The sequence below is a fragment of the Culex pipiens genome, chromosome 3 (genome assembly GCF_016801865.2).
Source record: "Culex pipiens pallens isolate TS chromosome 3, TS_CPP_V2, whole genome shotgun sequence".
Taxonomy (NCBI): domain Eukaryota; kingdom Metazoa; phylum Arthropoda; class Insecta; order Diptera; family Culicidae; genus Culex; species Culex pipiens.
The window spans coordinates 103,182,350-103,209,523 of record NC_068939.1 but is presented as its reverse complement, the minus strand read 5'-3'; the positions used below and the strand labels follow the sequence as shown (position 1 = coordinate 103,209,523).

At 35.8% G+C, this 27,174-nt stretch overlaps 1 protein-coding gene across 2 annotated transcripts in view; it reads left to right on the top strand.

Annotated features, from left to right (window-relative positions):
• The first annotated feature begins 380 nt into the window (after nucleotides 1–380).
• The window catches only part of LOC120418243 (zinc finger CCCH domain-containing protein 13), a 34,723-nt gene continuing 7,929 nt past the window's right edge, over nucleotides 381–27,174 (top strand). The window contains exons 1-3 of one of the 2 annotated variants that reach the window (XM_039580556.2): nucleotides 381–1,104; nucleotides 22,829–23,082; nucleotides 25,407–25,633. In XM_039580556.2, coding sequence (XP_039436490.1) covers nucleotides 22,888–23,082; nucleotides 25,407–25,633 — 422 coding nt within the window. In that variant the 5' untranslated portion in view covers nucleotides 381–1,104; nucleotides 22,829–22,887. Of the gene's footprint in view, nucleotides 1,105–14,920; nucleotides 14,937–22,828; nucleotides 23,083–25,406; nucleotides 25,634–27,174 lie in introns of those variants that run through there. The other variant, XM_052711104.1, reaches the window with a different exon arrangement.

Genomic DNA, 27,174 nt, shown 5'->3' with positions numbered 1-27,174 from the left:
GTAAAAATATCACCCACATAAGTGTATGTTAAAAGTTAAGTTGATTTTTGTCCATATTTTAAATTAAAACCAGTCTATGACAATAAACTGGCTGCGTCCTCCGCCAACAAACTGCCAGGCTGTGTGCTTGCTGTGGTTCATTCCTGCGCGATCGTGAGGCTCACACAGGTTAGCGGCAAGCTAACGGCACCAACTCACCTGTGCACTCGTTGAGCCTGCGTTCACCCGTGTTTCACGAATACAAGTTACTCGACACCTTTCGGCAAAGGAAAACCGCACTCCAACAACCACACCAGCGCTGACCACATGATGGTACCAATACAGTTGGAACGTAAAACCAGTTTTCTTAAGGTTGGGTTAAAGAAGTCTTGCTGTTTTTACACTTCCACTAAAGAAATAAAAAAAATCGAAATGTAAGAAAATATCTTTCATGCCTGCCTTTCCATCTTGATTCTTTTCGAGCTGGCGGCAGTCATCGAGTGGTTGTTGGACGGTGAAGGCACGTTTCTACGTCGGGGGTCGTGTGTCGTCTATTGCAGTGAATGAACGATCATCTCATCTTTGTGATCTCACCTCGGAAGATGGACGTTTGCTGTGTCTAATTAGCATCTGGAGAGGGTGGCTCGTATATTCTCATTGGGATTACTGTGCAATTGCGCAATTTGCTCAACCAGTTTGATTCGATAAAATTGGCAGAATCGGTGGTGATCACGCAAGGAAGTGATTCGGAATCAGTAATGAAGAAACAGGAAAAGTTTTAGTGTCCTTGGTAGCATTTATTGGCAGTGATCCATGGTGTATAATTACTGTATAGAAGAATTACGGTTGAGTGGCACGGTAATTCGTGTAAAAAGGTGATCGTCGCCAATTTGCTAGTCCTGGAATGGTCCGTGCGAGCTAAAGGTGAAGAGAACGCCGTGCTGCAAGAGAGTGGTTCAAGCAACAAGCTGTATAACGAGATTGGCATAGTGGATTACTTTACAAACACCATAAAAGTGACCGTGCGAAGGATTTTTCTCAACAGTTGGAATTTCTGTTAATCTGTCTGTCGTAGTGTATGCCGCCAGCCGAACTATGATGCTGTAGAGCGCAGATCTCTCGAAGGTAACGTATACGACGAGATTGCAACCGTTTTAGTGGAGCGCGCAGACCTCAATGGCCTTTTGAATACATTCCGCTCTACGGTGGATTATACTCTGAATGCTCCGTGGCCTTAATGTGTAGGACCCTAATGGCTTTAGAATAGATCGAAGTTGATTGAGTTGCAAAAAAGTGAAGAAACGATTGCATTTAATTTTCCTGTCCAGCAAAACGATGAGCCAAATTGTCATTTTCGAAAAACCTTTACATTTCCGCCTGTCTTCAGCAACAGTTGGTTAGTTTTGGAAGACGACTTGGTTTCGGATATAGTTGAAAACGCGTTGGTTTCACGGTGGATGATTTCACACCACCGTCACGACGCTGCGCTACGGTGCGTGACAATCTCTGGGAAGATGACCTTGTTGCTTCTGCAATTACCGCTCTCGATTTAGGCAAGACGATTCATTTTTTTTCGGCGTGCGCCTCTTTGCCTTCACCTGCCACCGCAGTTAGTTCCTTTGGAGTTAATTACAGTCTGTTTCGGATTTAGCTGCGGCCCAATTTCCAGTCGGCGCGCGGCAAATATGCCACCGTGCAACAGATGGTTTTAAACGGTACAGGAAAGGCGTTGCGTTTGGGGCCCAAGCCGATCGGAAGTACCTTCTGTCGGTGTTGTGAACAAGTGTGAAACCTGATTTTGGTGTGGAAAATTGCTGTACTGTACTATATTTTTTTAATGAACGTTCACTGGTGACTGGCGAATAACATAAGCTAAAACCCTAAGGGCTCGTTCATAAACCACGTGGTCTCCAAATTGAAATGGGGAGCCGCAATCAGTTGGGGAACTTCTAATACTGATAAAAAGTACCATAAGCTGCATCACCTAACTGAGGAAAGGCTACAAAATCACTCGGAAAATGAAATTCTTAATTTTACCTCCTAGACCCACCTTCACATATACATATCCACTTAGAATCAAATTCTGAGCAAATGTCAGAGTGTGTGGTGGGATGATGATCAAAAAATTTGCACTAGTTTATCTCGGCACTGGCTTTTGTCTGTTTTGGCCTCATTCGATCCGTCTTGGGGTCCCATAAGTCGCTATTGAAAATTATAAAGTTTAGTAAAGTGCTTCAAAAGTTATGCTAAAAAACGATTTGAACAAAAGTCCGAAAGATTGTAAAAAGGGTGCTTTTTGTGAGACAATCCACCATATTATACATTTTTAGAAAGGAAACCTTTCCAACGAGTTCAAAAGATTGAAGATCTGACAACCATATCAAAAGTTATAAGCACTTAAGTGTAATTTATGCACTTTTTGGAGGCCGGATCTCAGATATTTTGATGAAATGATTTTCGGATCTATCATGCGACCTGTCGTTGGATAGGTTATCAAAAGAACTTTCCTACGAGTTCAGAAGATTGAAGGTATGAAACCCCTTCTTTGATTTGAGTGAATCACGAATCCGATGTCTATTTTGCCTTCCTCACTGAGGTAAGGCTATAATCCTGCTCTAAAAATGAACTTTGTATAAAAACGTCGTAGACCCACCTTCATGTATACATATCGACTCAGAATCGAAAACTGAACAAATGTCTGTGTGTTTGTGTGTGTGTATGTGTGTGTGTATGTGTGTGTGTATGTGTGTGTGTATGTGTGTGTATGTATGTATGTGACCAACAAACTAGCTCATGTTTCTCGGCACTGGCTGAACCGATTTGACCCGAACTTGTTGCATTCGACTTGGTTTAGGGTCCCATAGATCGAGTTTTATACAGATTGAAGTTTCGATAAGTAGTTCAAAAGTTATGTATAAAAATGTGTTTTCACATATATCCGGATCTCACTTAAATGTATGTAAACTATGTCCGGGTCCATCATCCGACCCATCGTTGGTTAGGTTATCAAAAGACCTTTCCAACGAGTCCAAAACATTGAAGATCTGGTAACCCTGTCTCGAGATATGGCCACTTAAGTGATATTTATGTACTTTTTGGAAGCCGGATCTCACTTAAATGTATGTAAACTATGTCCGGGTCCATCATCCGACCCATCGTTGGTTAGGTTATCAAAAGACCTTTCCAACGAGTCCAAAACATTGAAGATCTGGTAACCCTGTCTCGAGATATGGCCACTTAAGTGATATTTATGTACTTTTTGGAAGCCGGATCTCACTTAAATGTATGTAAACTATGTCCGGGTCCATCATACGACCCATCGTTGGTTAGGTTATCAAAAGACCTTTCCAACGAGTCCAAAACATTGAAGATCTGGCAACCCTGTCTCGAGATATGGCCACTTTAGTGATATTGATGTACTTTTTGGAAGCCGGATCTCACTTAAATGTATGTAAACTATGTTCGGGTCCATCATCCGACCCATCGTTGGTTAGGTTATCAAAAGACCTTTCCAACGAGTCCAAAACATTGAAGATCTGGCAACCCTGTCTCGAGATATGGCCACTTAAGTGATATTGATGTACTTTTTGGAAGCCGGATCTCACTTAAATGTATGTAAACTATGTCCGGGTCCATCATCCGACCCATCGTTGGTTAGGTTATCAAAAGACCTTTCCAACGAGTCCAAAACATTGAAGATCTGGCAACCCTGTCACGAGATATGGCCACATAAGTGATATTTATGTACTTTTTGGAAGCCGGATCTCACTTAAATGTATGTAAACTATGTCCGGATCCACCTTCCGACCCATCGTTGGTTAGGTTATCAAATGACCTTTCCATCGAGTCCACAACATTGAAGATCTGGCAACCCTGTCTCGAGATATGGCCACTTAAGTGATATTTATGTACTTTTTGGAAGCCGGATCTCACTTAAATGTATGTAAACTATGTCCGGATCCACTATCCGACCCATCGTTGGTTAGGTTATCAAATGATCTTTCCATCGAGTCCAAAACATTGAAGATCTGGCAACCCTGTCTCGAGATATGGCCACTTAAGTGATATTTATGTACTTATTGGAAGCCGGATCTCACTTAAATGTATGTAAACTATGTCCGGATCCACCTTCCGACCCATCGTTGGTTAGGTTATCAAATGGCCTTTCCATCGAGTCCACAACATTGAAGATCTGGCAACCCTGTCTCGAGATATGGCCACTTAAGTGATATTTATGTACTTTTTGGAAGCCGGATCTCACTTAAATGTATGTAAACTATGTCCGGATCCACCATCCAACCCATCGTTGGTTAGGTTATCAAAATACCTTTCCAACGAGTCCAAAACATTGAAGATCTGGCAACCCTGTCTCGAGATATGGCCACTTAAGTGATATTTATGTTCTTTTTCAATCCAGATCTAAAAAATAGATGAAATTTGTGTACAGCCATTGATGGTAATGAGTGAGGAAGGCTTCAACCACATTGGTGGATTAAGTTAGTTTTTTCATATCTCGTGGTGGAGGGGCAGTACGAGTCCTTTTATTTTTGAACATTGAATAATTTGCAGCATTTACTAGTGATGATTTGGAAATTTGTTGTCAAATGGATTTTCATGTAAAATTAGAGGCCCAAAGACTCAAATTCAGAAAAAAACCCTATTAAAACACTCTAAAACCTCTGGGAAATTTAATGTACTTTATGAATCTGCATTTTTAAAATTTTTGTGTTATTGTAACTTTGCAGGTTCAAGTTTAGAGTGTATCAATTATGTAAAAAGTTGTAGAGCACACAATGTAAACAAAAAAAAATAGTGGTTTAAAAACATAAGAAGTTTTCTTGTAACCATCACGGGAATTTGACCAAGCCACGTAGCGTCATAACCCCGGCTCGGACCAACACAACTGGTGATAATTTCCCTTTTGAATTCGATTGCTTAAGGTGACCTTATCAAGACTCCTTAGGGAAGGTGACCTATTGAATGTTAGCATTCACACTAAAACATGTTAACATTATTTGAGAAGAATTTTCCTTTTAGGGGAACTGGGAAATATTTATGTTTACGTCCAATTTTATACAAAAGTCCATTTGATACCATTTTTCCAAATCTTCACCATTTCAGGCAGCAAATTATAAAAAAACACATCTTTTTTCGAATCATTAAAAATAAAGGAGTCGTACCACCCCCGTTACGAGATATCGAAAAATGGACCTCGGATTCGTGATCACGGACCAAAATTACCCCTTATGACAAAGTCCGCTCTTTCATTTGCGATTTGCGACTATATTATTCCACATATTCCTGAAAAAAAAAATCTCTCTGACAAACAACTCTTACCATAAACATATGATTAGCATGATACTAATCAGAACCGCACTCAGTTGACAACTTCTACTAGCATTGAAGAAAGGCTCCGAAATCAGTTTACAAGCATATATGAAATATTGCCTTGAGGATAACCAAAATTGAAAAATAATTATAACCCTAATGCTAATAATCTAGGCTGTCTTGGGTCGAGTCCGTGCTTCAGATAAAAGCTTTATTCTGATGAATTAAGTTTCAAGGTTTGGCCATGGACTATCTGAAAATAAAGCTTACATAGAGTTTCTACGTATGCACATGTACGTATACACGAAAAAAGTAAGGTTAAATTTTGTACCGTCCAGTCAAACAAATGGCGTGGGTGCGATCGAGATTTTAAATAACTCTTTAATCAAGTAATGAATGAAAAAACTTAAACAAGGTTCAGTTTCAATATTCAAACGAAACAAACTGTTTTGAAATAAAAGAGAAGTATGAATAGGTACAGTTTTTTTAGATGTTTTGGAAAGCATTGCAAAAAATAGGGCAATAACATGTCTAAAACAGCTGTACTCATTTCCTTCATGGATCCCGATTCGCCCCAGATGATGGTAGTTTAAGATGTAGCATGATGAAACTGCCAACATTAGGTTGCATAACACATCCTTAAAATTAGTACGAATTACAACAGCAAAGGCTGTAAATGTATAAGTACTTTGGATCAACACTTTCTTTGTACTGCAATATATTCACAGATTTATACCTTTCATTGACGGATTGTTTGGCCAATTTCTTAATAGGATGTTGCGAGCTAATTTTCCGAACTTTGGTAACAATTACTCATCATGAAAGCAGCAGCTAGCCAGCCAGCTTCTTGCGGATATTACGGCATTGTTCCGTTGCGGCCTTTTTTCTTCTCTTCTCATTGGTCGCTTTCGGTGTACGATCATACAGTATAAGAGGCAGTATTAGTAGTAGCCACCCCTCCTCTCCCATCCACTCCCCATACAGTGGGGTGCAAACCTCTAAACTGTGGTGCAAAAAAAAATTTGGTACAAAATATGAGAAAGCAATGGTGCACGGCCAAGGAAAAAAATGAATCAAGAGAGTTCAATGATCACGTAGGTGCGGAGCCACGGCATCGTAGAAAAAATCGTCCGGGCTAGAGGTATCGAGCGGGAAGAAATAAAGAGACCCTGACTTGCCACATTACACTAAAACTGAACCCTGACTTGCCTGAAGGTGAGCCCATGTGGGGACCGACCATTCCTTATGACACAATGTTTATTTGAATGAAAGTGATTAAGTACTAAATTTGTTTTGTGGTGGAATTACTGGATGCCTCCCAATTGCCACCGATCGTAGTTTGTGGTACACACATTGTGACCAAAGTGGCTGCGTTTTCTTGGAGGTGTTATTGCGATGTTAGCAAATAAAGAAATAATTACATGCAAAGCTTCTTTAGCCTTTAGCTGTGTATCGTGTGCGAAGAAATGGCGATACGTTATAAAGCCAAAGGTCTGCGTGCGGCGTGCGAATGAAAAAAAGGCACAGATAAATAAGTAAGGAAAACAAAAACACAAAACCCGTTTACGAATGTTGTAAGCAGAAAGTTTGTAGAAAGCCGGAATCGAAAATAAAAAAAAAATAACTTGATTAAACTGCAAAAACGTGTGGATGTGTGAGGCTTTTGCTGATTAATTCACCATTACTATTTGGTGTTCAGCTCACGTAACCTGCCGTTCGTCGGACGGCATTGAAAAGGGCGATACGTCGCAAATAGTTGAGTTTAAATAAAGATGAGCATTGTCAAGAATCAAGAATGATTATGCTTTCCAGGCTGATGATTCTTGGTTAGTTTGTTGAACTCATGTTTGAACTGTGGGCATGTCTTGCTTTGAGCACAACTTTTCAACTTTTCTTTTCCCCTGGATTGTTTAAAATGGCATGGCTATTTGGCTTATCCCTTCTTCCATGTCAAAGGAGTTGAGTAGTAAGGTGTCCAAATTTCAGTACATAGAAAAAATCTTTTTCTTTTTTTTCGAGAATTCAAGAAATTTGGGCGAAAGTTTATTTTTTTTTTACTTTTTTGCACCAAAACATTAAATAAAATGCAAACTTGACTGTCACATGTGCTGGTGTGGTTGGTTACATCTATTTAAAGTATTTTTCCTATATAATCTGTAATAATGTGAAATTCAACACAAACTGCATAAAAATCTCACCAGTTCCTGATAAAATCTTTTTTTACGCAAGATCCATCATTATTTTCTGATATGGGTAATTCTCTACCAACTCACACGAAATCGGGAAAAGTTGCCCCGACCCCTCTTCGATTTGCGTGAAACTTTGTCCTAAGGGGTAACTTTTGTCCCTGATCACGAATCCGAGGTCCGGTTTTTGATATCTTGTGACGGAGGGGCGGTACGACCCCTTCCATTTTTGAACATGCGAAAAAAGAGGTGTTTTTCAATAATTTGCAGCCTGAAACGGTGATGAGATAGAAATTTGGTGTCAAAGGGACTTTTATGTAAAATTAGACGCCCGATTTGATGGCGTACTCAGAATTCCGAAAAAAACGTATTTTTCATCGAAAAAAACACTAAAAAAGTATTAAAAATTCTCCCATTTTTCGTTACTCGACTGTAAAATTTTTTGGAATGTGTCATTTTATGGGAAATTTAATGTACTTTTTGAATCTACATTGACCCAGAAGGGTCATTTTTTCATTTAGAACAAAATTTTTCATTTTAAAATTTCGTGTTTTTCTAACTTTGCAGGGTTATTTTTTAGAGTGTAAAAATGTTCTACAAAGTTGTAGAACTGACAATAACAAAAATTTTGATATATAGACATAAGGGGTTTGCTTATAAACATCACGAGTTATCGCGATTTTACGAAAAAAAGTTTTGAAAAAGTTACTTTTTGCGTTTCTCTTTGTTTCGTCGTCCGTGTCTGTCGCGGGTGACCATGAACGGCCATGATCGATGACGACCAACTTTTTCAAAACTTTTTTTTCGTAAAATCTATCTATCTATTTTTTTTGTGTTTCGTACTTATTGAACTTTTTATGGCAGAGGACAACATAATCTAAGAACAATATTTGCAACGATTATACTTTGCAATTCAAGCTTATCGAGCTTGTTGTTAAGCTATCTGGCTATTATAATATCGTAAAATTTGGTACAATGTCACCCCATTTTAAGTTATTTTTGTGCAATCTAGTTTTCCTTGACTTAAAATCACTTGATGTAGGAGTTTTTTTTAGATATTAAGGCATAAACTTGTAAATAATATACTTAAGTCACTTCACTTAGGTTTAATCCAGCTAAGTCAGAGCTGTAAATCGTTTTATATCATTCTGCTACATGTTAATACAATTTAAAACCATAACCAGTAATGTTTTGGAGTTAGAACATTGAAACTTTGATCTTTTCCTACGCACCTTACATGTGAGCAGTTCTCTAGGATTTCGGTCATTCGATTTTTTTTGTATTTTTTAATCCGACTGAAACTTTTTTGGTGCCTTCGGTATGCCCAAAGAAGCCATTTTGCATCATTAGTTTGTCCATATAATTTTCCATACAAATTTGGCAGCTGTCCATACAAAAATGATGTATGAAAATTCAAAAATCTGTATCTTTTGAAGGAATTTTTTGATCGATTTGGTGTCTTCGGCAAAGTTGTAGGTATGGATACGGACTACACTGGAAAAAAATAATACACGGTAAAAAAAATTTGGTGATTTTTTTATTTAACTTTTTGTCACTAAAACTTGATTTACAAAAAAACACTATTTTTATTTTTTTTTATTTTTTGATATGTTTTAGTAGACATAAAATGCCAACTTTTCAGAAATTTCCAGGTTGTGCAAAAAATCATTGACCGAGTTATGAATTTTTTAATCAATACTGATTTTTTCAAAAAATCGAAATTTTGGTCGTAAAAATTTTTCAACTTCATTTTTTGATGTAAAATTAAATTTGCAATCAAAAAGTACTTTAGTGAAATTTTGATAAAGTGCACCGTTTTCAAGTTATAGCCATATTTAAGTGACTTTTTTGAAAATAGTCGCAGTTTTTCATTTTTTAAAATTAGTGCACATGTTTGCCCAGTTTTGAAAAAAATATTTTTGAAAAGCTGAGAAAATTCTCTATATTTTGCTTATTCGGACTTTGTTGATACGACCTTTAGTTGCTGAGATATTGCAATGCAAAGGTTTAAAAACAGGAAAATTGATGTTTTCTAAGTCTCACCCAAACAACCCACCATTTTCTATCGTCAATATCTTAGCAACTAATGGTCCGATTTTCAATGTTAATATATGAAACATTTGTGAAATTTTCCGATCTTTTCGAAAACAATTTTTTCGGAATTTTCAAATCAAGACTAACATTTCAAAAAGGCCAAACATTCAATATTACGCCCTTTTAAAATGTTAGTCTTGATTTGAAAATTTTGAAAATATTTTTTTCGAAAAGATCGGAAAATTTCACAATTGTTTGATGTATTAACATTGAAAATCGGACCATTAGTTGCTGAGATATTGACGATAGAAAATGGTGGGTTGTTTGGGTGAAACTTAGAAAACATCAATTTTCCTGTTTTTAAACCTTTGCATTGCAATATCTCAGCAACTAAAGGTCGTATCAACAAAGTCCGAATAAGCAAAATATAGAGAATTTTCTCAGCTTTTCAAAAATATTTTTTTCAAAACTGGGCAAACATGTGCACTAATTTTAAAAAATGAAAAACTGCGACTATTTTCAAAAAAGTCACTTAAATATGGCTATAACTTGAAAACGGTGCACTTTATCAAAATTTCACTAAAGTACTTTTTGATTGCAAATTTAATTTTACATCGAAAAATGAAGTTGAAAAATTTTACGACCAAAATTTCGATTTTTTGAAAAAATCAGTACTGATTAAAAAATTCATAACTCGTTCAATGATTTTTTGCACAACCTGGAAATTTCTGAAAAGTTGCCATTTTATGTCCTCTAAAACATATCAAAAAATAAAAAAAAATAAAAATAGTGTTTTTTTGTAAATCAAGTTTTAGTGATAAAAAGTTAAATAAAAAAATCACCAAATTTTTTTTACCGTGTATTATTTTTTTCCAGTGTAGTCCGTATCCATACCTACAACTTTGCCGAAGACACCAAATCGATCAAAAAATTCCTTCAAAAGATACAGATTTTTGAATTTTCATACATCATTTTTGTATGGACAGCTGCCAAATTTGTATGGAAAATTAAATGGACAAACTAATGATGCAAAATGGCTTCTTTGGGCATACCGAAGGCACCAAAAAAGTTTCAGTCGGATTAAAAAATACAAAAATTAAAATTGAAGAAAAAAGACCGATTTCGTAGAGAATTGCTCATGTGATTTCACCTTAATTTCTACTCGAAACACTAAAACTGACCGTATTCGAAATTTCTGCCTGCAAATATTTTGAAACTCAGCCCAGAGGTGCAGAATGGTCCCAGGAACCATGTCCAATCATTGGTTTGGGTCGAATTTTTTTTTTCATAATAATGGTCTGTGGGGGACCCGTGGCTTTAGGACTCCTATCATGGTCCCTTGTTTCCAAGTGCTGTAGAGCGTCTAACCGAAATTTGAATGTCAATATCAGATTCGGGGATTTTCTAAAGGGTTATCACATTGGTAGAACAAAAAATCATGCAGAATATGGTTTTCCAGCGCTCATGTGCAATTCGCAGGCCGCACTTTGGTGACCACTGCATGAGAGTGTCTGACAGGTTATGAATATAAAAAAATAAAACAAAATTAAATTAAAAGAATCCTGAATTCACTTCTAAAAAGATATTTTTTACATACTTACACACTCATTGTGTGGCAGGCCCAAAAAGTTCATGAATGAAAAAAAAAAACAAAAATGACAGAAAATCTTGTTTTGAGATGAGAAATGGATGAATAAAGTTTCATGAAAATAAAAATAAAATATTATTCATATTTTTCCATTCACACTAGGCGGATTTTTAGCTCCGAAATGTCGTTTCTTTTTTCGTAAACAACATCGCTTAACCAGTCAAAACACTCACACAAATTTTGGTGGGTAAATCTTAAAATTTGCTTCACCGGAAGTCAAACCTGGTGACAAGTACCCTTCAACTTGCCGTTCGTCGCAATTCCGCTTTCGTACTAGACTGTTGTCTTCTCTGTTGATAAGCAGCTTTTACCTACTGTTTTCTTTTTCGTTTTTCACGCAACGTGTTGGGCTTTTTTCAGTAAAACTAACTACTTTCTGCAGTGTGCTGTTACCCTTCATTCATGTGAATAGTTTGTACTATGGGAAGAGACACGATCTGCTTTTGAGTATTTATGAGGGTTGCTAGAAGTTAATTTTGCATAATAGATTTTACAATCCATATGCTTTTTTCACTTTTCAGTTTTTTCAATGAAAACTAAAACATCGAGAGTAACAATACATTTCTTGAATGAGCAGGAAAATATTGTCAAAAACCCAAAATACCACCCTACTACAACCGACAGTTAGAGTAGGTATCAGCGCTAAGTCAAGTGAGGGGAAGTATACTTTCTTCAAGTGCGGTGCACAGTCTAGCCACTTGTGGAACAAGTTCCTGAACAGGAGGACCATACTGAAACGCAACACATTTGCCTTTTTAAACTAGGCTGATCTGCTGTTGGCACGCACCATCAGCAGTAATTGGAGAAGTTCTCTTAGAGCTGTTGAAACTAAAAGTAAGACTTACCATAAATGAAAGTTACGGACGCGATGCAGTGTTGCTTCATTGAATTTCGCTTTCAGTATGCACTTCCTAATTAAGCTAAACTTTTCATTTTAACAAGAAATGAATAAAAATCTGAAATTTACTCTTAAAAGTCATTATACAATCATTGTTTTATTCCTAAAATATACTTAAAAAAAACTCAATTTCAGTCGTGCAGTGTAATTAATCTGTGACATTGATTTCGTGTCAAATAAATCGTTTAACGAATTTGTTACAGTTTTCCCTGTAAAATTAGGTCGCCTACAGCAAAATAGAAATAGAGATGAATCATGGGATGACCTCCAGCGGAGAAAGATATTTTTCACCAAGAAACCGGTTGGATCGGTGTGATTTTGCCGCATTGTCTGACGGCACTTTTTTTGTTATCAACACTTCATTTGCAGCACCTCGGTTTAGCGGTGGGCTGGGGAATTTCTCAACCACTTCACAGACACAATCGTCGCCCCTAATCGGCGGCAGCACTTGGGGAAAACTAACTCTCGATCCGATGCCATCGTCGCACGACTTGGTTGCACCACCCTGTCCGATGGAGACTAACCAACCCCGCGGCGCGCGGAAAAAAAAAACAATGTCAGCAGAGGCCTAATTGGGGTCGTCACTGTTGAAAGTGTTTTGATGAATGTGATGATTTGAGGCAACCGGCGTCAATGATGGGGACTTTTCCCTTCCGATTGGATTTAGTGAAGGGTAACGGATCATTTGTTTCTTTTTCTATGCGTATTCATTCGAATAATATGATAATCTCTTTGAAACGAAAAAAAATACGTTTCCTTAACATTGTTTGTATTGAGCAGTTCTCTAGAATTTCGGTCATGCGATTTTTTTTGTATTTTTTAATCCGACTGAAACTTTTTTGGTGGCTTCGGTATGCCCAAAGAAGCCATTTTGCATCATTAGTTTGTCCATATAATTTTCCATACAAATTTGGCAGCTGTCCATACAAAAATGATATGTGAAAATTCAAAAATCTGTATCTTTTGAAGGAATTTTTTGATCGATTTGGTATCTTCGGCAAAGTTGTAGGTATGGATATGGACTACACTGGAAAAAAATGATACACGGTAAAAAAAATTTGGTGATTTTTTTATTTAACTTTTTATCACTAAAACTTGATTTGCAAAAAAACACTATTTTTAATTTTTTTTATTTTTTGATATGTTTTAGAGGACATAAAATGCCAACTTTTCAGAAATTTTCAGGTTGTGCAAAAAATCTTTGAACGAGTTATGAATTTTTTAATCAATACTGATTTTTTCAAAAAATCGAAAATTGGTCGCAAAAATTTTTCAACTTCATTTTTCGATGTAAAATCAAATTTGCAATCGAAAAGTACTTTAGTAAAATTTTGATAAAGTGCACCGTTTTCAAGATAAATCCATATTTAGGTAACTTTTTTGAAAATAGTCGCAGTTTTTCATTTTTTTAAATTAGTGCACATGTTTGCACACTTTTGGAAAAAATATTTTTGAAAAGCTGAGAAAATTCTCTATATTTTGCTTCTTCGGACTTTGTTGATACGATCTTTAGTTGCTGAGATATTGCAATGCAAAGGTTTAAAAACAGGAAAATTGATGTTTTTTAAGTCTCACCCAAACAGCCCGCCATTTTTCAATGTCGATATCTCAGCAACTAATGGTCCGATTTTCAATGTTAATATATGAAACATTTGTAAAATTTTCCGATCTTTTCGAAAACAATATTTTCAAAATTTTCAATTCAAGACTAACATTTTACAAGGGCGTAATATTGAATGTTTGGCCCTTTTGAAATGTTAGTCTTGATTAGAAATTTTTAAAAATATTTTTTTCGAAAAGATCGGAAAATTTCACAAATGTTTCATATATTAACATTGAAAATCGGACCATTAGTTGCTGAGATATCGACATTAGAAAATGGTGGGTTGTTTGGGTGAAACTTAGAAAACAGCAATTTTCCTGTTTTTAAACCTTTGCATTGCAATATCTCAGCAACTAAAGGTCGTATCAACAAAGTCCGAAGAAGCAAAATATAGAGAATTTTCTCAGCTTTTCAAAAATATATTTTCCAAAAGTGTGCAAACATGTGCACTAATTTTAAAAAATGAAAAACTGCGACTATTTTCAAAAAAGTCACCTAAAAATGGATTTAACCTGAAAACGGTGCACTTTATCAAAATTTTACTAAAGTACTTTTCGATTGCAAATTTGATTTTACATCGAAAAATGAAGTTGAAAATTTTTTGCGACCAATATTTCGATTTTTTGAAAAAATCAGTATTGATTAAAAAATTCATAACTCGCTCAAAGATTTTTTGCACAACCTGAAAATTTCTGAAAAGTTGGCATTTTATGTCCTCTAAAACATATCAAAAAATAAAAAAAATTAAAAATAGTGTTTTTTTGCAAATCAAGTTTTAGTGATAAAAAGTTAAATAAAAAAATCACCAATTTTTTTTTACCGTGTATCATTTTTTTCCAGTGTAGTCCATATCCATACCTACAACTTTGCCGAAGACACCAAATCGATCAAAAAATTCCTTCAAAAGATACAGATTTTTGAATTTTCACATATCATTTTTGTATGGACAGCTGCCAAATTTGTATGGAAAATTATATGGACAAACTAATGATGCAAAATGGCTTCTTTGGGCATACCGAAGCCACCAAAAAAGTTTCAGTCGGATTAAAAAATACAAAAATTAAAATTGAAGAAAAAAGACCGATTTCGTAGAGAATTGCTCTATTTAAAATTTAGTTTTTTTAAACTATTTTAAAAGCGAGTTTTTCATCAGTGTTTCACAGGTCGTATCAAGATGCTCAGATGTTGATGAAACTTTCAGCGTTTGTTTGTCTATACATGAGATAAACTAATGCCAAATATGCGCCCTCTATGACAAAGGTAAGTAAGTGCTCACTGTCCAGTTGATTTGCAATCAGTAGTTTTCAAAATATCTAAGTATTGGCGAACATATTTTTTTTTGCAAAATGTTTTGGCCATAATAATTGCGTTGACAAAATTGTTCAAAATTAATTGATCAAGCAAAATAAAAAGTAATAACAAATTGGGTTATGGACATTGGAAAAAAATTCGAACTTATATTTGATTTCTTTGGGGGGTAGGGTAGAGAAATCATCGATGAGACACTTTTGGTGTTTAACATTAAATGGTTTTTGTGTTTTGTCATCGGCATTTTATAATGAGCTTTTTCTAGATTTTTCTTTTAATAAAGTGTTCTATCATTGACCAAAACATGGGGTCAATCCGACTTCTACAGCCAGAGAAAATGAAAATAAAAATACAAATTTGATTATGACTGTTGTTTTTTTAAGTTGGAATATCACATGAACAACGCGATCAAAGATTGAATTATTTTCCATGTGCCAGATTTTGAGTTGTTATCTTAATCTTTGAAATTATCTCATACGATCTAATCAATAGCAATTTTCAACCTAGGCTATGGTAATGTTACTATTTTTTTGTCTAATTACCGATAGTCATGATAATAAAATCAGAAATTTTACAGGACTTGTTATTGAGATGAATTACTTTTTGTTATTCCCACCTGCCCGAGGCATTTATTTTATCTAATGTGCTCAGTATCAGGTGGTTTGACACTTTTTCGTTTTTTTTTAAAGATTTTATGCTTAAGGGTGCACAGCAGCCAAGGAAGTTGTTATCTTCTTATTCCAAATTTGTTAAACTTACGGACTCAATCCTGCAAAAATCTGATTATAAAAATAGTCAAACTTTGTTGTAAATAACTTTGAAGACAGTAATTTAGGGGATGAATAAAAAATCATATCGATAGTTCCCGTAGTTTTGAAGATACTAAAATGTCTGTAACAAAAATCTGGGTGCAAAAGCTATGGTTGATGTGTACCGTTAAACCACAATTTTTTTGAAATATTTACATCAAGAGTAGGGTACACAGTACCATAGAATGAGAAAATCCCTACGTGCTACTTACAAACGTAATCTGGCCCTATAACTGCAACAACTTTATCATTTCAAAAACTTTGTTCTATCAACACGTTGCTCTTAGATTTTCAAATCATTTCCCTTTTCCGATGTCACAATTTGGTCTTGAACGTATTTACCTTCTCATCTCATCGGAATGAAAGTTTACTGTCATAAAAATCAGTTGAAGTGGAACCGCGCCTCACAACCGTACCTGCTGCCTTTCACCTGCTTGTCGATTCAGTAGCCCCGACGAAACCCTCGTGAAAGTGTGCGACAACTCTCGGTGTCTACTATACTACTCTGGCCACTATGGCACTGTCCAGCAGGGGTCTCCTCTGGGCGCGAGGACTTCTCTCCGGAGGCGGGTCCCTCGTGGTCTGCGGCCGCGCGCTCGATTGTCTGCGCGTTTTCGCTTTTTCACATCAAGCGTTTATTGACCGGAACCAAGTGTTGCGACGATGGCCGGACTGAATGAAAAAAAAAAAAAAACTTGCTTGAGGAAAAAAGGCTTATCATGATTTCGGTGCAGCAATGTGGAGGCCGCGATGCATTTTTCATGTGATTAAGTGCCACGGTGACCTTTCTGATATTGAATTTTATATTTTCAAGTGTGAAAGCTGAAGGACATTAAACTTTTTCACTCTGCTGAATGTCACTGCTAATTGCATTTCCCAAGCAGTTGCTTGTTCAACCGTAACGACACTAACGATTCCGTTGGCTAGGCTTCGACCATGGTTTAATGCGCACTTATGACGGATCGTTACTGTGGCCATTTAGATAATTGACCTGAACGAGTGGTGAGGTGATTTAATTGATTGCCCCATGACATGCACATGCATGGGTGGAAAGAAATGCAATTGGTTTGTGTCGTGATTCACGCTTTTGTTTGAATCAATACAAAATGTTTGATTTTATTCATAGACAAACAGTTTATCGAGTAGCATGTCGTGATATTATTTACGAGTTCAAACAATTGTATGGCCATTGTTCGCGTTTTAGCTGTTCGACAAATTTAGTTTTTGGAAAACTCAAAAACTTTTGAGAGTGACTTAATAATTTAAATTGAGCCTTTTTTGTCCTTTCACAAGACCAACATCAACGTTTTAAAAAGCAAACATGTTTTACTATTGAAACTCTGGGAGTGCTTTAAACAACACCTTTTTAATATTATTGCTTAAGACTGGTACAAATTTTATTTGAAGTTTTGTCCCCCCCCCTTCAAAGTTGGCCCAAAAAATCAGGAGTCAATTTTTTTTTCAAAAAGCATCAAAATTTCAATGGAAATTGAAGTGCAATCAGCTGAAATCAATTTAAAATGCATTCCCTTTTGTTTAGAATCATTTTTAAACATGTTTGGGTTGATTTAAAAACCTTTTGATTTTTTGAAAATTTTTGATCTTTATGCACGAAGTTTTTTTTCGTTAAAATTTTTGTTTTCGTCAAATTTTACATTTTTAACGACTAATGATTGCAAAACAACTCAACTAGTGTAAAATGCTTTTTAAAACATTTTTTTCATTCGAATGTTGAGATTATGGATTGTTATTTCAATGTTTATATTTTTTGGCATCACAAAGTTATATAAATTTTGAAACATTCTTTCACTTGCTTCAAAAAAGGTGAATCCGACACATGCTGATTCATTTAAAATTAATTATTGAATACGAAGCATTTAAACGTGATGTACAGATTTGTTTGAAATTAAAATGATAAATTTCCAAATATTTCTAAAATGTTAAATTTGCTTAAACACCTTTACCTTGAACCTGTCTTGTATTCAACCAAGCTAAAAGTTGCAACAACTATTGCGAAGTGCCAAAACTGCAATATACATATTTTGGAAAATCTTATTTCCACTTAGTTTTGCAATCCAGATACGTGCAGTGGTGGATGATGTTTTTAAAATTTTTGATTGGTATGATTTTTATTGGTTTGAAAACCTCTAAAATAGCATGTAAGCATCGAAGCCTCTAATATTCATAAAAAAAATAGTTAACTTTATTCAGACTTGAGTCCTCATTGTCTCAGTTGACTGTTTCTAAAAGAGATTATTTTTAGATTCACAGCAAAAAATCCGATGGTAAAATCGCATGCAACAGCATGCACATCACCTTCGTCAAAATAAACACTTAATATTACACACTGCATGTACAATTTTTGCAAACACTAAAAAAAAGTTGCAACCGACGGGATTCAAACCCAGCACCAACAGTAAGGACTGGCGTCTTAACCCGCTCGGCCATCAGACCGATGAAGAACGGATAGGATGAACGCATATATGAGCTTGACATTTCGGTCAAGTAGGTTTCCCATACTGATGGGCTACATATTTCAGGGTGTAAAATCACATAAAATTGCATAAAAAATGCAATATTTATTTAACACCTAGGCCTTTTACACGCAGCTGGATTACCACTTTTTTAGCTGTGTTGGAGAGGTTAAACTCATTCTTTCAATTAAAAAAAAAAAGTTTTGTTTAATTTTTTTATTGAACGAAATAATAAAAATGTAATGTGCACAAACAGTTTGTTATTGAGGTACGGCCCTACTGATGACAAATTCATATGCTTAATCAAGTATCTCATTTTTACTTTTACTCTCACTACCCGGTCACCGAACCCAGTGAAATTTCGCCTAAGTTATGATAATGACTTTGGTATAAATTATGTATAAATAAAACCAAATTGCAGACAAAACAACCAGCCCTGAACATGACATTGGACACACGTGCATGTGTGATGTAAGCAGGTAGAAGAGTAATGACTATCATTGCGTTAATTTGCTACTCAATCCGGCTCTGTTGTCATTTAAATCTCATTATCGAGCCCTGGCATTAAGGTGTGAGTGTGTGCTGGTCGATAGGCTCCGGGATGGTTGGACTTGTGCCAACCGCCTCAACCTGCCATTTTCGCATCGTTTTCTGGTGTTGTTTTTGCTCGTCTCTTCTCGGATGCTCATCCGATGGAAGAAAAAAAATGTTGGAAGACGATAAGAAGGGGTGGGACCACGATGGTGTGTTGGAGCATTGATTACAGAGTTGCCTTTTTTTACACGCACTATGAATACCCAGCAAGGTGAAAATGCGCAACGAGACGAGCAGTTTTCATACAGAGTTTGTCCGTCCGTTTCACTCCTCGCCAGATTTTACCGCCGCAGGCTCCACGGCAGACCTTCTGCCAATGAAATTTATATTCATGTTTTCAATGGAATTCAATAGCCTTAGGCTGCGTCTTTAATCTTGTTGTTTGTACCAAACTGCGGACGAAAACGGCGGCGAGAAGTTCAAATGGTCGACGAGATGCTAGCGATCTGTCGAAGGTCGATACTACTTAGACTCACAAAGTTGGCTAAGCTGGTGGTCGAATTGGCCAAGGATACCCCCTCCGTGTAGCGATACATGTGATTTGTGGCTCTCAGCAGAGCATCGTCAGTTATGCTAGGCAGATCGTGTAAGGTATTGGATTTGTACTAGATCTCAGCCGTCCGTAAAAGTTATTTGTAATAACATGAAATGGATACCAGAAATGAAATGATTATTTATTAAGATTGATTATAATAGTGTTTTTTTCGAAATGTGTTTAGTTTTTTTTAAATAATTATGTTCTGTAGTTAGGAAATCCAAATCAAACTGAGCACAAGTAAAAAAAAAAATTAAACCATCAGGAGATCCATCTCGACGAAATCTTCTTTTTGTAATGCATCAATTGTTTCCTACAAACCTTGTCAATATTTCCAGTACATATGATTAAAGTAGTTGTACAGTTGTCACCCCCAGACCCAATATCACCCCTGATGACGGTTTGTCTAGAAATGATTAGACATGGTTGGGCTCTCAGATTTTATAATAGTTAATTAATATATAAATCAAACATCGGAATACTTATGCAAAGTTTTGTAACCGAGAGTTGTTTTGTGCAAACTCGCAGTTCAGCAGGGAAAGTTTCCGGTCGATTTTCTCCGCCAAACCGGTTGTCAATAATTCATTCCTCGCCGGACCTGATTTGCATCACATTGGAATGCTATCAGCCAGTAACATCCTCTTCGTTTTAATCGGACTGGCCATCACGGAACTCTCGTCATCACCGTCGCTAAATATCGAACTCATCGTCACATCGTGAAGCAAATCATGTATGAAATTTGTCACTTTTCGAATAATCGCACGCGTTCCGTTTCGTAAGACCCCGGACAATACGAAAACGTAGCTTGTTGATGTTTATTAAGTTAGCAAAACCTGGAAACGATTGAACCGAATTGTGTGGAATTCGCATTCGGTAATTATTAACTACATTTTATGTGCAAACGGGTATTTGATTGACAGCCCACTTTCAAGTCTGTAGGCATACACAAAATCTAATACATTCAATGCCTTTCGTCTTATTCGCCTTCCTGAGATGTTGTTTGTGTTCGTAAATGTGGCACAAACACTTCAGACAGCATCGCGGAAATCAGTTGTTGTAGTGTTTTTCCTTCTTTTATTTTCATCTTAAATAAAACACGCAAACACGCGATGCAAGTCTCGAGAAACTGTATCTTGTTTAGATTGGTTTAGTTTCCGTCCAAATCTAAGCTGCTTTAATTTTCAAGCTTTAATTTGGTGAGAATCTTTTAGCTATAAAAAGACCTCAATATGTTTTTTTGGGAGCCCCAAAGTTTTTGGTCTTTTTTTTCTATTTTACCGTTATTAAGAGATGATTTGAAATTTGATCGTTAGCGACAGTTGCTAAATTATTTTATGGGTTATGGGATGATCTCCAGAACTTGTCAATCATTGTAAATTGATATAACATTAAATTCGGTTATAACAAAATACTTAAGAATAACTCGACTTGATATGTTTTGGAAATGTTTTGTGAATTAATCGGTAACCAATAAAATAAAACCATTTGGTTTTATTTCATGCTATATCGATTTTTTTATTTGAAAAAATTGTGTTAGCTCCAACGGCAGAATATTTTCTACTATTTTTTCTATTTTTTTTTCTTTCATATAATATGTCTATAGTACAGTGCCATTCCGTTTTTGGGGGAAGCATTTATAAACAATGCAAATCCTTCAGAATTATGGTTAGGGTTTGGGATCATCCATAAATCACATGTTAAACGAAATAGAATACTTTTTTTTACAAGCAAAAATTTATTATTATTTTTCTCAAATATCAAGCCATAAATATGTCATTATGATTTATTGACAGATTTTTGATTGATTTACGTGATTACCGTAAATCATAAAATTTTCATTTTTTAAAAATAATTTTGCCAAAATCGGAATGGTACTGTATTTTTAATGTTTAAAGTAGCTTCTTTAAAACACTGCACAGTGGGCGAAATGGAAACCAAAATCGGACTTAATTGAACGCGGCTGGTTCCCTGGTATGAATAATAGTGTTCCTTATGTAAAAAAATCCAGGGAATCGATTGGTGATGGTTTCATCCACCGCACGAAACGGCAAAGGGTCCATTTTGTCCCAATTCCCAATTTTTTTACATTTTTTCTTGAAAATCGGTCTGTATTTAGAGCGGAGGCTTTATGCGGCCTTCCAAAATGCACTTAACTTATGTAAAAATGTCCCAGAAATCCAGTAAAAATAACCTCTTGCACCGAAAAAATCATCTAGGGTCCATTTAACCCCAATTCCGCTATAAAAGCATTTTTGGTCGTTTTCAAATGTTAGGTCAGATTTTAAAAATCTGAAAATATTTTTATCGTGAAGATCACAATTTTACTTAAGAATGACGATTTCACGATTTGATAGTTTGACACATTAAATCCGATTTTGGGTTCCATTTCGCCCACTGTGCACAGTTTGGAATATAATATTATTGCTTTGTCTTTTATGTATGCCCAGTCTGGAGACAATGTTGGATATAAATGATTTGTTGAAAATTAAAAAAAAATTCATACATTTGAAAAAAAATCTATTTATTTTAGAATTCCATTCGAAATTTGTATATATTTCCTTTTTTATTACTGATATACTGATTTCTGTCAATCTGAGTAAATCGTCAAACACGTTATCAGTTCACTAGACTGATGCAATCGTTGCCTCGCATAACCCAAAGTACTTGAAGCAAAAAGGGATTCTAGAAGCATTGCTCAATATTGAGTGACAACTCAAGAGTCGCATATAGGTGAGCCCGAGCTGCGCGCAGTCACATTCATTAATTGCCTATATAAATTAAAATGGAGTTCACATTATGTAACCGTAGTCGTAGAAACGCACCTCGACGTTACAGAGCGAGTTGTATTTGGGATTGGCTTGGCCTGAATTGGCAACTCATTTGGTCAAGTCCGCCGCCACCGCCGTCTTCTGAAGCCGTCCGGCGATCGCTGGACACATTCCATTCCTTGGTGTTTTTTTGTTTGCCGCATTTTTGCTGCGCATGTTTTGCTCTGCTATCCACCGTGTACCCGACCAAGTCAGCCTTTTTGCACGATATGGATGCGATTTGAGCTGCCGGCTTCTAACAACACCAGTTTTTGTATATTTTTACGCCGGTGTTGCCTTATATCGATACACTGCTCTCCGATACGTATGCTATGAATTGGATATATTAAATTTGTGCAAGTTTCGCAGTGACCGTTACGTCATTTTTATGTTAAACTTGTTTTAAACCTGCTAATTAAGGACATCTTTTAGATATGATGTAATGGATTGCAGTATTAAAGATTGTAACTGGCTATAGAGAGAACATAACTGAACAGTTGATTCAATTGTTGTATAATGACGTACTGAAGAATTGGCTGCATAAAAACTCACACTGTTGATTATCCTTCTTAAATTGATTTAAATATCATTATTTAATACTCAATTACTAATTTCTATATTACAGACCATGTAAAGATCAACTAGATTCCACGGAACCGATTGGTGTATGAAGGCGTTCAAAAGATGGCACTGCGACTGCGTAAGGATGTCCAGAAGGCATCCTACTACGTCTGGTTCCTAGGAGCACAGGAAGCGAAAGGATTGCGCGGATCGCGCGTGCTGTTGCCAGTAATCCCGAGGCTTATCGAGCGGTCCAAGGAACACGAGCCCCTCAAGGTTACACTGCAGATATCCCATAAAGGGCTGAAAATAATTCAAGTAAGTGAACAGAACATTTTCTACATAAGAAACATGAAAAAAAAATTATTAACTTATACAGTATGTAAAAAAAGTATTTACACCCCTTGGGCACTATGCACATTTTGTGATGAAACATGTAAAAAATTTAAAGTTTGACAGGAACCTAGTACTACGTTTTGTTCAGAAACTCATGCCAAACATTTTGCTAGAAAAAGCTCATGAAAAGATGATTTCTATAAAAAGTTATATAACAAATACTATTACGAAAATAAAAAAGGTGCAAAAAAAGTATGTACACCTTTCGAAAAATTAACATAAATAATGTTATTTGTTGACAAATCACCATAAATCCAGTCTCCCAACTCCAAATAGGCATCCTTGACTGATTAAAAAAATAATTTGGATTGAATATAAAGTTTACTAACTACTTAGTATAAAAGTTTATATAACTCTGGAAATTCTATATAAAACTTATCTAAACTTAATTTTGCAAACTTTTAATTCAACTAAATGTCAACATATTACCATAGAATTGCTAAATAAATATTTTGGAGTGGGTATAACACAGTTTTGGGGGTATTAGTATCGATAGAAAAGATTTTTCGTTGGAATTTCGTACCAACCCGGAATTACGTCGTAGGAAAATCCGCCGGCATCCGAACCGGTCCACGATTCACAAGTCAACCTATGTGGAATCGAAAAGGGCATAAAATTTCCGATCTTTTGATACCCATACACCCAGGTTTTCTATAAAACCTACGTTTTTAAATACCTGGGCAAAAAGTAAGTTTGATCCACGAGAACAAAAATTACAAAATTCCATACATTTTTGGCAGGTTGCTCAAACGAAACCATAACAACGTTTTTGCTTAGGTATTTAAAAACGTGGGTTTTATAGAAAACCTGGATGTATGGGTATCAAAAGATCGGAAATTTTATGCCCTTTCTGATGCCACATAGGTTGACTTGTGAATTGTGGACCGGTTCGGATGCCGGCGGATTTTCCGACGACGTAATTCCGGGTTGGTACGAAATTCCAACGAAAAATCTATTCTATCGATACAAATACCCGCAAAACGGTGTTATACCCACTCCAAAATGTTTATTTAGCAATTCTATGGTAATATGTTGACATTTAGTTGAATTAAAAGTTTGCAAAATTAAGTTTAGATAAGTTTTATATAGAATTTCCAGAGTTCTATAAACTTTTATACTAAGTAGTTAGTAAACTTTATATTCAATCCAAATTATTTTTTTAATCAGTCAAGGATGCCTATTTGGAGTTGGGAGACTTGATTTATGGTGATTTGTCAACAAATAACATTATTTTTGTTAATTTTTCGAAAGGTGTACAAACTTTTTTTGCACCTTTTTTATTTTCGTAATAGGGTTTGTTATATAACTTTTTATAGAAATCATCTTTCCATGAGCTTTTTGTAGCAAAATGTCTGGCATGAGTTTCTGAACAAAACGTAGTACTAGGTTTCTGTCAACATTTAATTGTTTAGATGTTTCATCACTATATGTGAATAGTGCCCAAGGGGTGTAAATACTTTTTTTACATACTGTATATCAGGCAATTAAAATGTCTTTTGACGGATATTTAAAAACATATTCATATGAATAACCCATTTCATGAATAGACAAACAAATGCTCATCATAATATGGGACATTTGATATGATATAAAAAGTATGAATATTTGTTAATTGTCTTTTATGCAAAAAAGATAATACATTTTCACACAGATTCAACACTGCTTGAAATAATAATCAACGCAGGATAATGCATTTTAAATTGTTTTCAGTTAATTGCCTATATCCATTGAAATCATGAAGTTGTTAAATAAAAAAAGTATTTTTTTAATACTATATGCCTATAATTCTGAATATCAGCCTTGATTTTTTTAATTGGTTAAATTCGCTTGGTTCTGTTCGGTGCCATGGAAAACACTATTTTCTTTTCTTGCGACGTTTCGACCTACTATTCTTCGGTCATCTTCAGACGCAAAATGCAACGCAGCTTTCTTCTGTTGCTGCTTGCTCACGACGGAGTATAGTAGGTCGAAACGTCGCAAAGAAAAGAAAATAGTGTTTTCCTTGTTACCGAACAGAACCAAGCGAATTTAACCAATTAAAAATTCCACGGTGATTATAACCAATTTTCCTGGTGGCCTTGCATGAAAGGAGGAATTTAAAAATCAAGTTCAAATGATTATTTTAGATAAAATAATTGAAGAAAAAATCGTAATGTAAAATCATAATAAAATCAACATTTTTTATGCTTTAAATATTTGTGAAAAAAAAATAATAAGAAAAATCATTTTTTGTTTTACATTCTCAGGGCTCAGCGAAGCATTTCATACCGCACGGTGCTATAACATGTTCTGTGCAGACAGAGGATATTGTAGCTTGCATTCTGCTGCTGTACAATCCAGCCACCAAGTGTCCCCTCCACGTGCACGCGTACCGATGCGATTCCGAAGCAACCGCCCAAGCGCTGCACGAGCAACTCCAGATACTGATAAACCGTGCCGAAAATCAGAAGAGATTCGCTGAACTAGAAACTAGGTGAGTTTTTGTCACTCTGCTGATGGCTGGTTGGCCCCAATATACCCCCCCCCCCACCCTTTCAGCACTCCATTTGTAATGTTCCCTCCCTTCCCAGGGCTTGCGAACCTGGCCAAATTAAGCCACGAGATGAAATCTGCTAATTATATAAGCTCCTGATTCGTGATCTGGTAAAGCGGCTTATTTGCCAATCCACGATGGCAGAGTTGAGCGCGACTCAGCGCTGTGATTCCGTTTTATGTGCTTGATTACAGATCTTGTGCATTCTTTTATAACTGTGCACGGCACATAAATACATCTCTCACCTTGGGGATTCGACCACGTTGATATTGTTCATCTTGATGGCATTTTTTTTCTTAAATTCCAGCCAATTTACCCTAAATAGGGTAGCGGCAAAATGTCAGTGCTGATGGAAATATATTAATCATTATGGTGCGAACAATCGCCGTCATCGTTACTGGTTGTTTCGTAGAAAAGGAAAGAACAGAGCCGAAAATAGGTTAATTCAACATTTATACGCCCAGCAATGTATTTCAACAGGTAGCAGGTCTATTGTGTAGTATTGATTTTATTTTGTTTTTCACGTGGCTTACAGCCATATTTTCGACGAATGAAGACCTACATTTGGCGATATACTGAAAGACGATCAAAACTTGGGAATTTTAAATGCGTTTTATGAATAGAAAGCTTGTAATTAACGCTTATTGATGGTGCAGTCATCCCACATATTCGGAACACCCACAAATTCGGAACACTTTTGTGATAATTTGTCATAACATGCCAAATGCATCTTTTGTGTCGACCCTACTATTTTTAGGACCTTTATTTGGACATTCTCTTGCTATTTCACTAGTAAAAGAAGTACTTTTTGAACTTTTTATTCATTTCAAGACTATTTCATTCAGAGCAGCAAAACACTGCCTCGAAATTGCCTGTTTCATAATTGTGGGATGTTATTGTGCCTCCCACAATTGTGGAACACCTGAATTCTACTGATATTTTCACAAAAAAAGTTATCAGACCATTCATAAAACATAACTAAGCTTGAGTTTCGTTGGTTTCAGTGCGTGAAGTCATTATTTTGTAAAAAATATGTACTCATGGAGAAAACCAAAGTTTGTTTACATCCGTAAGAAAAAAGTGTTCCGAATTTGTGGATTTCAAGGGTCAAAGTTTTTCTTCAATAATTTGATATAAAAGTTAAATTTGCAGTTGTTCGATATTGCATTCGAAAGATCGCAAGAAAAGCTTTCAAATGAAGGTAAAAGCGAATCATTAAGTTGAATTATCGATTTGCTATGATTTTTTGAACATTGGCCGATCTGTAAACTGTTCCGAATATGAGGGATGACTGTATTTAGTTGTAGAAAGGTTACTTGGTTTTAAAATGCTTAAAAAAACCTTAACAAATTAATCGCTCTACAGGCGTTCTCGATTGCAAGATTCCTACTCGAAAAAAAGCTAAAATAGAGCATAAAATCAAAGTCCTCCTTAACAATAAAAGTTTTATCCAAATTTATTCGAAAATATAGTTTTGCAGA